General features: G+C 31.4%; 1 protein-coding gene across 2 annotated transcripts; it reads right to left on the reverse strand.

Annotated features, from left to right (window-relative positions):
- Positions 1–4002: 4002 nt before the first annotated feature.
- On the reverse strand, positions 4003–14073 carry LOC143190004 (natterin-1-like). 2 transcript variants are annotated; one of them, XM_076394056.1, is made up of 4 exons: positions 13951–14073; positions 8213–8412; positions 6513–6656; positions 4003–4204 (listed from the first exon to the last, which is right to left on the reverse strand). In XM_076394056.1, exons 1-4 carry the CDS (start codon positions 13955–13957, stop codon positions 4115–4117), a joined length of 441 nt encoding a protein of 146 aa, XP_076250171.1. In that variant the 5' UTR covers positions 13958–14073; the 3' UTR covers positions 4003–4114. The 2 variants fall into 2 exon arrangements, with proteins under 2 accessions (XP_076250171.1, XP_076250170.1); XM_076394055.1 differs by lacking the exon at positions 13951–14073 and having other exon boundaries at positions 8213–8443.
- Between the last annotated feature and the right edge of the window lie 2528 nt (positions 14074–16601).

Consider the following 16601-nt stretch of genomic DNA (forward strand, 5'->3'; position numbering starts at 1 on the left):
TTGCTTTAGTAATTTAGACATTGCTCCATTTGAACTTATTTTGAAACTATACTCTAACCGATCCAATCCAAACCAATCACTCATTCGTTGGTAACTAAACAAAAATAGAAATAATTTGTTACATCGCACGTAATACATCATTGTCTACGTACTACACTACCTATTCAGGTGCTTGTTTTAAGATTGAATGATGCAACGAATGAGATGCCTAAACATAACAGGTCAATTGAAAAGTCCACAGCCTATCATAGTAAAACACATTTTTTTGCAAAATTATTACATTTTTATTGAACATAATTCCCTTCAAGGGTGATACACTATTTATAGAGACCCTCTAACATTTCGATACCATTTTTGTAGTATGATTTGTCCTTTGCTTCAATATAGGTCACAGCTTCAACGAAAATTTCTTCTCAGCGAGCATTATTTTGAGATCTGAGAGCAGGAAATAGTCACTGGGGGCCAGATCTGGAGAATGCGGCGGATGAGGAAGCAATTCGAAGCTCAATTCATGGATTTTTGTCATCGTTTTCACTGACTTGTGACATGGTGCATTGTCTTGGTGAAGCAGCAAAATTTCGTCCTTCAAATTGTCCAATAACGCTATATAATAGTCGCTGTTGATGGTCCTTCCTCAAGGTAGCCAATGAAAATTATTCCACGTGCATCACAAAATACAGACGTCATAACCTTGCCAGCTGACTATTGCGTTTTCCCACGCTTTAGAGCGGGTTCATCGTGTGCAGTCCAATCGGATGATTGTCGGTTGGACTTCGGAGTGAAATAATGGAGCCATGTTTCATCCACTGTCACATATCGATGCAAAATCTCGGGTTTATTACGCTTGATCATCTTCAAACACTGCATCGAATCATCACTCGTCGTTGTTTCTGGTCAAAAGTGAGCACGCGCGGCACCCACTTTGCACGGAGCTTTCTCATACGCAAATATTCGTGAATAATATGATGTACACGTTCAGTTGATATTCTTAGAATGTCTGCTATTTCATTCAATTTCAATTTACGGTCATTCAAAATCATTTTGTTGATTTTTTAATGTTTTCGCCGGTAACAACCTCTTTTGGGCGTCCACTGCGTTCACCGTCTTCGGTGCTCATTCCAATACGTCTAAACTTAGCTTGATGGTTGATTTTCCTCGGACAGTGTCCGGAAACTCGGCATCAAGCCAAGTTTTTGCTGCAACTGCATTTTTTCCCTTCAAAAAACAATATTTTATCAACACACGAAATTCCTTTTTATCCATTTTTTCACAATAACCAAAGTTGTTTCACTCAAAATGTTATAATCACAAACTAATAATCCGACAGCTGTCAAATTTATACACGCATCTTTTGATGGTTTGGGCTAACTAAAAAACATATGGATTTAATTCTAGTAGCGCCATCTATGTGTCAGGCCGTGAACTTCAATTGAACTGTTATACGTCGTCGATATTGTTAAACTCAAGTCGGCTCTTCTTTCCTTATATTTGTCAAAATCGGGATCAAATTAATTATCAAGAAAAGAAGATAGGTTAACTTAGCAATTGATTGGCAATCGTTCCACTGTTACTCGAAACATGCCTTGGTGTAGTTAGGTGGAATTCAGGTAATCTCGCGAGTTAGGCCAGGCGCAAAATGAGACGCAGCTTGGTAAGGTGACGCAGTGAAAGTCACGGCAAATGTACATAGGATAAAACTGGCAGACGTCGAAAACATGCAAATACGATTCCAATATCGCGCTATAGCTATCATTCTTTAAACCCACAAAATCTCTTCGTGATTCACGCTGCGTCACCTCTCCAAGCTACGTCTCTAGGACTGCATTGCGTATTAAAGTGTTCTATGGGTTAAGATTAGCGTTGGGAACTAGACTGAAAACAGTTTAAACAGTCGATAGTCGCAAAACAGTCAAAAGTAAGGTTACTGTTATACTGAATGTTCTTTGGATTTGTAAAAAGGAATGGAATAATAACACCACAAATGTTTTATCGTGTTTTAATATATTAATTGCTATTTTTAAATAATATGTCATAATAAATATTAATAATACAATACAATTTAAACAAAACCTAAACACTAAAGATGTTTAATAACCATAACTACTAAATAAAATGTAAACGTATACCTAATCACCTAATTGAAAAATCTAATCCATGAGGAACTTAAAATGATCGTACAATAACTAGCAGATCCTTTTTAAATAAAAGCTTTATTTATTTTTGAATGGAAATAATTTTAAATTACTTTTCAGCAATATTATTAATTATTTAATTAATTATTCAATTTAATAGTTATTTATTTGCCATGATTTTGAAAAAACTCGTTCCGAGGGGACAGATGTCGCGGGTATAGAAAAATATTTTATGTGTAACTGATATAATTCAGGTAGTGTCATTTTGTGGGCTTGCCAAAAATCCAACGGGTTTTCTAAACGCCCAATAAATGGCATTTCCAAATACTGCTTAATCTGTAAAGGTGCTGCAATACTTGGAGTAATTACTTCTTTCATTCTAGCCTATTTTTATCAAAATATTTGATAAAAAGTGGAAGCTACTTCTTTTGTGATAACTTTTTGTATCGCCTCAGCATTATTGACAATACCCAATCCTGCTTTTTTAAATCTAGGATCTAAAAATATAGATTTCCCGCATATCGTGTTCATTTCTAAGATTGAAAGTCTTTTATCGATGACATCTACTAGACAATTTGTATTTTTTTTCCAAATTCACTTCTTAAAATCCTGAATTTGATGGAATGTTGCAGTCCTCTTATTAACGGTATAATTAAAGATATCGTGGGATATCGTGGAAAACTGTAGTGCTCTTCTTAATAGCCATCAAAATAAATTGTTGAATATTAAAGTACAGTTTTCCTATTAGAAAATGTATTTATTACAAATATTTAATGTACTTTATTCACCTCTTTACCGCTAATCTTTTTAAAAGAAATTTAACAACTACTACTGCATTCAAATTTTTCGAAATCGATGCAATTTCTGAAGCCTTTGGAAGCTAATTTTAGTTTTCAAGATTTTAGGAAAAAAGTTTCGACAAACAAATGTCTTGGACAAAAATCGTGAAAGTTTACCAAAAAAAGTATTACCTATTATAACAGCCCAAAGTATTACCTATTATGCCAGTCAAAAGTATCTTACTATCTATCATTTACAATTTAATATTTTTGCCCTCGAAAACTAACGTCCCAAATTTTTGCTTTATTAATTTACTATATATAGGCATTCACAAGCAAACTACAAAAAAACATAAAACCACATATATTATATAAATAAAAAAAATATTATATAAAGTAATAAAATCAGTTGGACCGAAAATAGCGATTAAAAACAGTCGACTGAAAACAGTCACTAGTAAAAACAGTCGAACAAAAAATAGCGACTGAAACAGTCGATAGTAAAAAGTAGTCAATTAAAAAAAAAGTCGATAGTCGATTTTAGTCGATTGTTCCCAACACTAGTTAAGATTGAATGGTGCAACAAGTGAGATGTTTAAAAATAGACATCGTCGAGATAAGGCTTTTTACTTGTTTTGTAATAGATAAAAACCCTCATTGTCGTTTTATATCGCCGTTCAACAAGTCTTTTTTCCTTAAAATAAAATAGTTTTTTTAAGTAAATTAATAGTTTTTGAGTTTTAAGCCGTTTCCATTTTATAGCTTTTAAACATGAAGAAAGAGAGAATAGACAGTAAACATATTGTGTATATATATATATATATATATATATATATATATATATATATATATATATATATATATATATATATAATACAATGTATAAAAAGTGTTGATTGCAATGATGAAAACTGTTTGTCTACTGTTTTTAATAAAGTGTTTATAAAGGCAGTCATATCATTGTAATACAGGTTTTAACGATATTGGTTAACCATTATTTATATCTTTCTTTGTTTATTCTGACGTTATTTTCCCGTGATCACTTATTAGGGTTGTATCGTATCGAATTCTCTGAATAAAAAACTTCAACATTATTTAAAAAAGCGCATATAATGAAAAAGTTAAAATTAATATGCACTAAATATATGTTTACACATCATTAATATAAAATCGTATTATTAAATATTAAGCAAATCGATTCCATCAACGACGTCTCACCAAGACCTCGTAATTGTTGATAGATATTTCTTTTCCTTCATAAGATATATAACAAGTTTGGTGACTAGGTTGTATCTAGAACAAAAATATATTAGCACTATGAAAGGACACATGCGTAGATACTGAATTTTAGTGAAACTAATGACTATACTTTATATACAGGGTGGTCCTTAATTATTTTTAAACCTTAACAATTTCAGTAGTCACGATTCGCTTTTTATGATGTCTGTTCGATGCCTTGCTCGTGTAAAATTTGAGACTACAGATTGCAAGAGTTCACAAACTCGCTACATCACTCAACAAGGAAGCGGTACAACAAGATTATCAATTTATAAGGCTTCCTTTCTAGTTGAAGTATTTCGATCCACATTTCAACTAATATTGCACCTCTATATAAAGTGTTACCCCTATAAAATTCAATTAATACAAGAATTATAGCCAAGAGAATTTTATTTGATAATTATTCAAGGTTAATTTTCCATATATTAGGTTCTTGCGTATACTATAATGATTAACATATTATCAAAATATTTTCCATCATTTTTTTCTATTTTTCTAACAACATTCGATGTTGGTTTTACAACGATTCAATCAGTTATCCGTTCTAGCACATATTCAGCATTTTGAAAGTCTATGCTACATCATAAGAAGCAATAATCAGAAGCAATGTATCATTTACACCTCTTGCAACGTAAGGAGTATCAGAACATATATATCTGGTTTCATTGCCAGAAAATTATTAAAATTAATTAAAATGTGAAGGTTGTGGGGCAAAAATTCCCTATTGGGAAAGCGATACCGATACGGAATTTATTAAAGCTCGCCAGTGTGACAAATGTTGTCCTACGGTACCAGGAAATTATTTCAATTCATATGTTTTTGAAGCCATCTCTCGAATTTTTTATGTTTTGCCCAAAGTATGTGTTAAAACAAATTTAAAGAAAATTCTTGATAAAATGTTATGCCAGCAAATGTAACTTTTTTTAAAACTATTACTTGTTTTCAACATCCAGAGGAGGGAAATATAATAAGAAAAGTAATAATTAGGTGTTGCTTTTCCTCGTGGATGAAAAAAATAAACAAGATTGCAAAAGGAAAACATGAAAATTCTTGCATTGTCACATATCTTATGGATAAGGTCCAATTAAGCTCCTATAAAACTACATAAAACAGAAAAGAAAAATTGTAACATGTAACTAGTATCCTAGACTTGGACAAATTATTTTTTATTTTATATATTTTTATCTTATAATAATTTACAACAATAGTTACTGTACAATTAGAAAATAAGTCAGTTGTCATATTACATGTTGTTTTTTTTTACGTATTTAGAAAATATTTTTTACAAATGTTAACTAGTATTTAAATAAAATATTTTATTAAAACTGTATTTTTTAATTACCCCCTGTAATTTAAATAAATTATATTCTTATTTTTTAATCCCCCCCTGTATTAAATAAACCAGATTTGCGCGACCTCTGGTGGCGTGGCAGAGCATAATTTGGTCACAGTCTTATACAGGGGAGATTGCATTCTAAGTTTGTATATTTTGTGTTTTGAGCATTCCATGATTAGTGCCTTATATACTCTGAATAACTCAATAAAATTAAATAGAAAACTATTATTTGTATATACAAATGTCAAAACCGCCAAATTTGACAGTTAGGTTAGACGGTTTATAGTAAATATCGCTGATAAAATACTTGTAAGTATCTAATATTGTTGTCATTACGTTTGTCATAACGATAACCAGTCTGACTAGATTTCAAATTCTTACTTACCAGCATTTAGAACTAAGAATCGCCAAAATTCCTTCTGATTTGATGTATGTTAAAACCAGGACATGTACTTTTTTAAGAAGAAAATATTTTCATTTTCTCACATTTTTAACATTTGTTAATACTTTGACAAAGACCTTTAACTATACTTTTGTTGAATACAATATGAAAACTTATTATTTGTAAGTTTTTCAAGCGTCTCTATTGCTTTTGTTACGTAAAAGATTATTACAAGAAGTCATTTTAGCCATTTTGATATATTTTTGAACATGTCTCTGCAGCTCCAAATTCTGCCATAAACTGGAGTGGGATCAGTTGGGATATTTTCCTTTTTGTAATCTGATCCTGTTACTTGAACATTATACTCAGAGGCAAGAAAAACATGTAGATAAATAATCTAAAACTAATGATCATCATTTCTTCAGATAAGTAGCACTCTAATGATATTATAGGCAATTAAATCGTCAGAATAGTATTAACTCTACCTAAATTTATTAAATTAATTTTCAAAAATGTTTCCTGCTTTCGACCACCCTGTCTCTTATGAACACATTCTTATAGACCTCCAAACTATAAGACCTAATAATTTATAAGCAACGACATACCTTCCCAATGGTGATAGATTCTGAATATAGAGCCCTTCCAATGTAAAGTTTTTCTCCGCTGATAGTTTTACCGCCGATCACTGCATCAGATCGTACATAGCCCCCACTGGCGTGCACCCATTCGAATTTTTCTTCGCACAAGACCTAGAAGCAATAAATTGTATATTTTATTAGTAAAGGAGTCATTCATCTATTAGGTAAGACGAGTTGAAGGGGAGTTGACCATGTCTTATTATTTCTTACAAGTTTACGGAAGTTTATCTTGCTAGTTCTTACGTAAAATCATAATAATGAACAAAGTTTTATATTACATTAATTCATTACATTTTAGATATAAAATTGAGCCTGCGAAAAACAATGTTCAGAGATATATGACTCTATGTGCCTTGTCTGAGTGTATATCAAAGATGATAGATGTTTAAAATTCTTTATTAATATCTCTTATAATCTACAAGAGTTGGCAACGTGGCAATATAACAGTTTAGTGCGCATGTTAGAAAGTAATTACTTTCTCCAGAGTTTGTGGAGTACTTCCTTGCACAAATCTCTAAATAATTATACAACAGAGGCCTTTTATTCGTTGTTATATTATTTGAGTATTCAGTAATCGCGGCGTCGTAATTTTTATCCCATATTTTTGTCACCACTATATAAAAAAGAATACCGATGTACGTATGTATATAGAGTAGAGCCGGGTCACTCAATCAGGATTTTGTTCAAATCAGCGTAGGGTAGATTCAATGAGATCAAATTAGACCCCGTAGACGAGGTCTATTGTACCACCCAAATGGTCACTTAAACTCATGTGTTATATATACCTTGATACATTAAAACATACGAAATATGGAACCATAAACTTCTAATTGGAAAAACTAATTCCAACGCATTATTCAGACCACAAGTACATTTAATATGAGGCCATTATTTACAATTAGCACATTAGTACCTACTGAGGATGTCGGCCGTCAAGAAAAATATAGAGATTGTAATAATATATCAAAGAAAAAAAAATCGAACATGCTTTTGTAACAACCAGATAAAACATCGATTTTTGACAATAGATATATCGTTATTTTTAAGAAAAAATAAAAATATTGATTAATAACAATTGACAATATCTAATTACAATTATTATATATTATTAGTATCGAGAAATACCGGCTAACACCTAGTACCTACTCTCGTTTTAGAAGACTATCTGAATAGAACATGGCTCACACTGGAACAAACATAAACGTCCTCTTCAGTGCCATAAGGAAGAATTAATTTTCTCAACAAAGTGATCCTCCTCGTCAAACTTTGAGGAACTTTTAAACATTGCTATCTTCTCTGATGTTTTCTTGAACTTTTTTATCTTCCTGTTAGCCTTAGTTTTCTATGCTTTAAGCAAGCACATCTTTTGCATTATGTTGAATTCATAAAATACTAATTTGATGGCCATATGATAACAGTCGTACTTTTTAAACTATATTTCAATGAACAATGTTATTTATTTTTCGCACTAAATTTGCAACATTACAAGTGGTTTGGTACCTCACTCCCCTTCCCCACCTAATGCCCCGCACCAGACTCCAATCTGCCCCACTAAAATAAGCGGAACAATTATTCGGCTTAATAAAAACTGTAAAAATGACCTAACTTTGCATGAACGGACTATGTATAATGAATGCCAAAACAGTGTAAAAACACACTCAACTTACTTCGTATTTGGACGATGATACTTCCTCACCACCAAATGTCGCATAAGCGCATTTTCGATCTGGAATAACTTTGGCGGGCACTAAATCTTCTTGGATCAAGATTCGACCAACGTAGATGGCGCTGCCATTCGAGTCGTGTCCACCATAAACTGCAGAGGTTGGAAATGGAGTATGTTCATTGATTTGGACCCAATAATACCCTGGAGATTTTAACATTTTCACGTCAGCGAAATTATTGTAAAAAATAAAGATTATCAAAGAATCACTATTTTAAGATTTCGAGCCATTATGCCGTGTGACGCATCAAAATCATGATCAAAAGCATCAATATGATGTATTTACATTTTTATCATTATCATTTATTTTATATGTTAAAAACTAGTTAATAAATATTTACTAATGTTACACTGTATTAGACGCATTGGAGATTTATTTTTAACGCATGCTGGAATTTCTTGCATTCCTAGGGAAGTGAACAAGATCTAGTATATGAGTGGTTAGTTTAACATAAGAGCATTTGAATTAACTGAAACACATATCAAGGTATATCTGTTATGTATGACATTTTTACTGTATACGTTTCAATATTTTATCGGAAAAGTTAATTTAGCTAACGATATTTGTTTCACTGCAAGAAGCACTGACAAGACATGAACACGTGAAGAATTCATCATAACGCGATTGTATTAATATTTTACGACAATTAGTGGAACTGAATGTTGCCTTACTATATGCCTTACTCAAATTTACTGATATACCTTTCCTCTTCACTAAATAATTTAAAATAATATAAATAAAAGCTAAAACATCACTAGTAAACTGTTATGTTTAGTTTTGTACATTTTTGAGCTAGTAGAACAAAAAACGAATCTACCTTAAATAAATAGAAAACACATAAGACAAAAACTTTTAATGTTTATAATAAGGACATGTGATTTTTGTTCTTAACATAATATTTTTTAGAAAACTAGAAAATGAAATATACTTTTACAAATAAAAACGAAACAAAATAAAAGTGATTCATATGTTATATGATGTTTATTTACATATTATTAAGGTATGTTCTTTGAATTTGATTTATTTCCATATGCATCTGTAAATATATATTTTATTGTTTGCAAAAGTGACAGTATTCATTCGTTATATATTTTTATTAAACGTGCATAATTATTCATAATAGTTTTCAATAACCACTAGTAGCAATGGTATTAATATTGATATATACAAATTTAACATATCCCACCAAACAGTTATAGATAACTAGTTACATTTTACATGATTTGCCTTTATGTGGGCTTTGAAAATTACCCTATTAATTTTTATGTTTTTTTTCTTATGTTAGTAATTTTGTCAATGTTGTCACATCTAGAATGTATTATCTGTTTTGTCCATATTTTAATGTTTGCTACGTTTTTAAATGAATTTTACTAATAATATATAATCTTAATTCATCCTGTTAGCTTAGCTACAATTTGTTCATTTCTTCGTCTACCATACCTTACCTTGGTATCTCACGCATTGTTATTTACAAAAGTAGTTAGTAGATGGAATTTCTTTAGGTTAATTTTACGTTTAAATTATATTTCTACTAGTTTGTTGAGATAATATAATAGGATATGAGTGATTTATAAAATCTTGTAACTAATACTAACTTATAGATCCAAGAAATAGATATTGATGTAAAATAGTACGAAATTATTTCAGGATAATAGTAAAGACAATAATGAAAAGTGTATAATGTATTTTAATAACCAGTAAGAATTCGATGCAAAAATATTTCTGTTTTTGTTGTTGAAGCAACATTTCACGTATAACCAAAATGTCTGCATATTCTTCTTGCGTTTTACATGGATCATCATCGAGTAATATCTTCAAATCCTCATCTTCACTTGTTTGGCTATTTAAAATGCTCTTTGCCTTCGACGTCAAAATAACCAGTTTAAAACATCGAAGCCAGTAGTTACGTGTTGAAATCGATGGAGCAATGACCTCCAGTCAGTTTTTCCTTTAAATTGAAGTAAAAAGTAACATTTTCATACGCAATATATTCGGAAAAATTTCGGACAGTTTCAACGCACTGAAAATATGTTTGCTCACAGTGCTTTGCTGAAAAGTGAGGCTTCAATGTGAAATTGGTTACAAATGTAATCGATGCGATTTGATAAACAGTAACACCATCTGTTGTATATCTCTTAAAATTAATTAATAAGCTTGATAGTGAAAACAATATTTCTATAACGCCAGCCCTTATATTAATATAAGAAAAAATGCTTTTAAATTATGCTTACAGAGAGCTCACAATATAGCAAGTGATATTTGAAAAGCACAAAAAGCCCTTCAAAATGTAAAATTTGTAGTACTTGATGCAATATAAAATATCATTTGCATCAATTCACACAGGACTTGTAAACAAAATAAACACTGACCTAAATGCCAAAAGATATTGTTCGGCCGCTTTTCTAGACATATCTCAGACTTTTGACAAAGTATAGCATACGGTTACTAAAATCGTATCTCACTGATATTCATTTTATTGTAAATCAAGGCGATGAACATACTGAATTAAATCCCATATATTCAGGAGTTCCGCAAGGTAGTGTACTGGGTCCAGTATTGTATCTTCTGTATACGGCCGATGTGCCCACCACAAAAATAACTACTGTGGGAACATACAGAGCAATATTGGTATCCCGTAAAGATCCGGTCACAGCATCAATAAACCTACACACCCACCTGGATCAAATACAATTATGGTTGAAGACATGGCGCATTAAAGTCAATGATACAAAATCCACCCATGTAACGTTTGCCATGCGTAGAAGAACATGTCCACTAGTGAATATCAATCATCGTCAACTCCCCCAAGCAGAGCAAGTTAAATATCTTGGTATGCACTTAGATCGACGCCTAACCTGGAAGAAGCATATACTCTATAAACGAAAACAACTTCGTTTGAAATTATATCAAATGTATTGGCTCATCGGGCGCAAATCCAAGTTATCATTAGATAACAAGATGTTGCTGTATGATTCTATACTCAAGCCTATTTGGTCATATGGAATCCAACTATGGGGTACCGCTAGCAAATCTAATATATCTATCATTCAACGGTTCCAAAATAAAGTGTTGCGTGCCACTGTTGAGGCTCCGTACTATATTTCAAATTAAGTGATACAACGCTATATTCCTCTAGAACCTATAACGAGTGTAATTCAACGTGTTTGTGTGAAGTACTTCAAAAGAGTGTCAGTGCATCCCAATGTACTCGCTAATTAGCTAAATATGCGACGTGATAGTGAAGTGCGTAGACTAAAACGTTTAACACCACCTGATTACTGGACATATATAAACTTCAGAATAAGCTTTAGAATAAGACTAATGAAGTAATTTTCAGATTGCAGGTTGATTGTGGAAGCACAAAGAGTAAAAAAAAATTCACACTGAACTCACGTAATTCTGACGGATTGTTGTTATACTTACTTACTGTTGTTATCATGACGGATTACCGTATTTTGTAGTTTTATTTTATCCAATAAATTATCAGTTTCGATCTCAATATAAACATAAATGTACTTTTTCAGTATTTTATAATTGTTGATTATTGTCATCATTTCTATTAAAAGACCGATAACATAACATATATAATAATAATATCAGTATGTTCTTCTGACATGGGAACCTCTTCTCTTGTCGTCAGAACTGCAATTATAAGCAGATAGATTATATCTTAAATTCATCCTTAATAAAATGGATATTCAAATTTTAATAACAATAATAACTCATCAAACGAGAAGTTCAAGACATATAGATAATGACAGAAATTCCAAAATTTCAAAACTTTAACATGATAAATTAAAGTTTACTTAAGAAGTTAAAGTGGTTTTAGCGAAACAATTAAAACAATAATTTAGTTATTTTCAAAATAGTGCACTGTGATACAATTTACGAGAAAACAATGATCAAATAGAATGAATGGTTTTGCGAACCCTCAGGCAGACCTCGAATGAATGCTTCTTAGAAAGAGGTTTCGCTATAATTAAGCAGTGATTGTCGAAGTTGAAGCCTATTTTGACAGCGAAGACGAATTGTTCTATGAAAAAGCTAAATAAAATTAACGCTAAATTAATAAACTGATAATCGCTGGATGAATTAATAAAAGTTATTTAATAAAAGTTATTGTTTTATGAGTTGGACGGATGCTTCATATATTAGTAACTATTAGTCAAAATGCGAAATATTAAGGTAAACAAACCTAACCTAACCTTATTCAGTGTATAGAAACGCTTATCACGGAACGTTCAAAATTAACATTTCGATATTCCTTACTGTTGTTTGATTTGAATAAATCTGCTGCCGAATCCCATCAAACACTTGTAAAATATGAAGCTAAAAATGAAATTTTTGATATCAAAAAAATCCAAGACAACAGATAATGAGTTTTCACGCAATTGAAAAGATCTAAAATTAGAGAAAATGGAGAATTGATCCGAAATGACCATTCGAGACAAAAAATAAAATATTTCTCAAGCGTAGTTTGACTGGTTATGAAATAATATATTACACCACAAGGGCCGAAAGTTGAATTTTCGGCCGTGCTCGGCTTCGCCTCGGGAATCATGAGGTGCAGGATCCAGATTTCAATTTTTGGCCCGTGTGGTGTATGCGATTTTCATAGCCAGTTGAAAGTACGTTATTAACAACATTCAAAACAACATTGATGGTTATATTTAAGATTAGAAGTAGCAACGTTAATGGCAGCTTTAAACAATTTGTTGTAGCGACAGAATAAATATTCCCTAGTTACGAGTATAAATAGGCATAAGAAATTCTTTCCTCCCGCCGTTATAGAGGGCGCGAGTGTACTTATCACAGGAAGTGAATGTTTAATTTTCTTCCCTGTTATTACATACTTTCGACCCAGGCATAAAAACTAATAATTTACAACAGCACTCCCAGATATCCCAATCGATGGAATCGAAGTGTAGTATATTATTTAATTGCAAAAAAGACGAGCCATAGCGAGTAACAGACGCTGAAGTCATTCTCTTGCAGGATCACGCTCAATTACATCTTGCATAAGTAGTGAAAGATGAATCCAACATACTCATCAGACTTAGCGCCTTTTGATTACCACCTGTTCAGATCCATGGAGCTTGATTCGACTTGCACGCGGTTTCGAAATGCTGAAGAAGTGTGAAAATGGACCAATGATTGGAGTGCAGAATCAGTATCATCATCAACCACAACAACAACAACCACGAAAGATAACAAAGAGTTAATAGCATAAAAGAATCTTTAATTAATTAATAAATATTTTCAACATATGCCAATCCAGAATTTAAAATCATAGTGACTGTTCTACGTCTTGTTTCATTATCAGATTTCCACTGGATTCTAGCTTCACTTATGGTTAATTACAATCCATTTAGATTGTCTGTAGCATCACCGTATCAGTTTCTCGCCAAGCATGTAAACAATTTTGCAGTTTCTTCGACTCGATAGAATTATATTTAATAGAGAAACATTTTCAGTAGCTTTTTGTGAATATTGAAGAATCAGATGCAATAATCAGATGCAGAACACACAACAAGTTTACGTGAATTACATAAGCTTTCATAATAACATAGATTACAATATCAACTAATAAACAACACGTTATATGCATATTTCAACAAGGATAAAATGGTTCTTAAGCACGGGACTATATTTGCAGTGTTCACATTTACATGATGACTTACCACTCATGTTCAGTCGCAAAATAATTATAACAGCAAACTACTCTCAAAAAATATCTAAAACCTATAATATATATAAAGATTATTTACGGATATTATCGTTTCTGCTGTATGAGTACTTAGACTGTGATAACCGGCAAATCCTAGTTAAATTAGGGGATTATTGATAACACTGTTAATCTCTCTGAAGGTTACCAGGGCTTTCAAGGGGAAGGCCAAAAAATGTCATTACTCTCTTTAGTTCTGGTGAATCCCATTTTATTACATCTAGGATTTTACATTTTGGTTATATTCATTCGAAATTCGAGCCTATGTTCGCCAAGGACATCTCGTCAAGAGAAAATAGAGATTTAACTTCACGATATCCAATATCTCTGTACTCTATTCAAAGTTTTTTTAGTAATAAGTCATGGATATTTGTGACGTCGGAAAATTGAAATGTTACCGCATCAACTCTGAGTTTTAGTTCAGTTTGGCTTTGACATACAAGAAAATTATAATCTAAATAAAATAATTGAACAAAAATGTTATCAAATATAATTTATTTTAACATTATAGTATTGTAGTAACACAGGTATAATAGTTTGTAGGTTAGATTTGTTTTGTTTACATTAAACTCTTTCTCCACACCATGAAGTAGAGTTTCTAGGCGCTTTTTTATGTAGTGGTATCCCCCTGGAGGCCTAATCCATCTAACTAACAATTGTGTATCTGAGATAATTATTTTATTTTCATTCGAGAGAATATTTACCTTTTTACGTTTAGTTCTTGTTTCCTTCAATGATGTGTTTACTTGTCAAGTTATCTTGGTATCACTGTATGTATTACTTCCTCTGTGTATACCATTCTTCATAAAATTAAGCACTGAATTGTGTCTAATGTATTTACCATATCTACAAAACAGTTAGTACTCATTCTTTCCTCATACGTTCTAAACTAATGCTCATGTTTAATTTTGAACAATTACAATCATATCTGTGCACACAAATCTTTTACGCCCTACAATACCATTTTCTACAGTTATATTCAATTTATTATATGCATACCTCTAGTTCTTTCCACTCTCGTCACCCTGTCTGAGAAATTTCCAGCATTGCACAGCATTATCACATATCCTGAAAACTTCCTTCAGTCACTTTCACTTTCCGACTCAGTATCCAATTCAGTCACGATTGTTCACGATTTATCAATTACTTCCTCTGTATTTCTTATCGAGTTCATCCAAACCGAAGGTGTTATGGTTGACAATGCTTCCTTCCACATATCCAAATAGTTTCTGATGGAATATCCTTTTCGATGAACAGTATATCTGCATTTAATTATTAATAAATATTATGACCAACAAAACCTAATTGAAAGCTTTTGTAACTTTTACAGTTTTCCATCAATTTTTGTTGTCTTTATACTTTTTTGTTACTCTCTTGCCAAGAGTGTCACAATGAACCTTTTTGAAATATTCAAGTTTCATCAAGATACACAAATTCAAATAGTTTATCTTCCTTGGTGTTATTTTATGCCTTTAAAAACTGAATTCATTTTAAGGCAATGTCTGGAAGTTCCATTAAATCTCTACGAGGGTTATCTTTACACCATTTAAACCCTGTAAGAGTATTTGAAAGGATGTTTTACATCCCTCAAGAAGCTGCATGTCCCTAATTCTTTTATGTATACTTTCCAGGCAGACAATTTTCTCTAAAATAATTTTATTAAATTATGTTTGTATCGATAAAATAGTTTGTATACTTACTTATACATTTCGTATATTTGGTCTCGAGAGCAAGATGGTCAATATTCATCACCCACTTGATGGAATTGATTCGTGAATCTAACGTATATTCTCATTTTGTAAGCGATTTTATTCAAAGTATCCACACTAATATTTAGCGCGGCAGCAACCCGCTAAAAATATTTTCAATAAAATTGTAGGGACTCATCATCAATTTATCTCATCTTTCTCTCGTTCTTTTTACCCTAGTAAAGGTTATTTCGAAAAGCCGCAATCAATTTGTGACCCTGAATATCTATATTTTTCAGAATTTTGAAACAAAGTTATATGATATATTATAGAGTTATATTAAAATTTATCAAAATAATCAAAGGTCCAAAATAATGTCTGCCAATTTATAACCTGTAGTAATTATAACAAATATTTTGAATAATTTATCGTACTTCCAAAAACCGAACGGTGACCAGCTGTCAGACATATGCAAAATTCTCGAAAGCAGTAGTGAAAAGATGTTTTACCTATAATTTATTGTGGCTGTATAATTAACTGTAGTTTTTAGATATACTATAGTGTTAAAATAAATTATATTTAGTAACATTTTTGTTCAATTATTTTATTTAGATTAGAATTTTTTTTGTATAATATGTATAATATATATACAAAGCCAAACTGAACTAAAACTCAGAGTTGATGCGGCAACATTGCAATATTTCGACCTCACAAATATCCATGACGCATTACTAAAAAATCTTTGAATTGGCTATATATATCATCCCTTGTAAAATCATTTTGATATCTCTGTATTTCACCTTAGTTTACACTGTTACTACATGTATAGATATTTTTTGAAAAAACTAGATCTAATCACTGCATTCTCCCTAATGCATTTTCCATATCTGCAAAATAGTTACTATTATTTCTCTCCTCA

The sequence above is a fragment of the Rhynchophorus ferrugineus genome, unplaced genomic scaffold (genome assembly GCF_030347505.1).
Source record: "Rhynchophorus ferrugineus isolate W39M unplaced genomic scaffold, kcgeb_rfMv2 rfM2, whole genome shotgun sequence".
NCBI classification, from domain to species: domain Eukaryota; kingdom Metazoa; phylum Arthropoda; class Insecta; order Coleoptera; family Curculionidae; genus Rhynchophorus; species Rhynchophorus ferrugineus.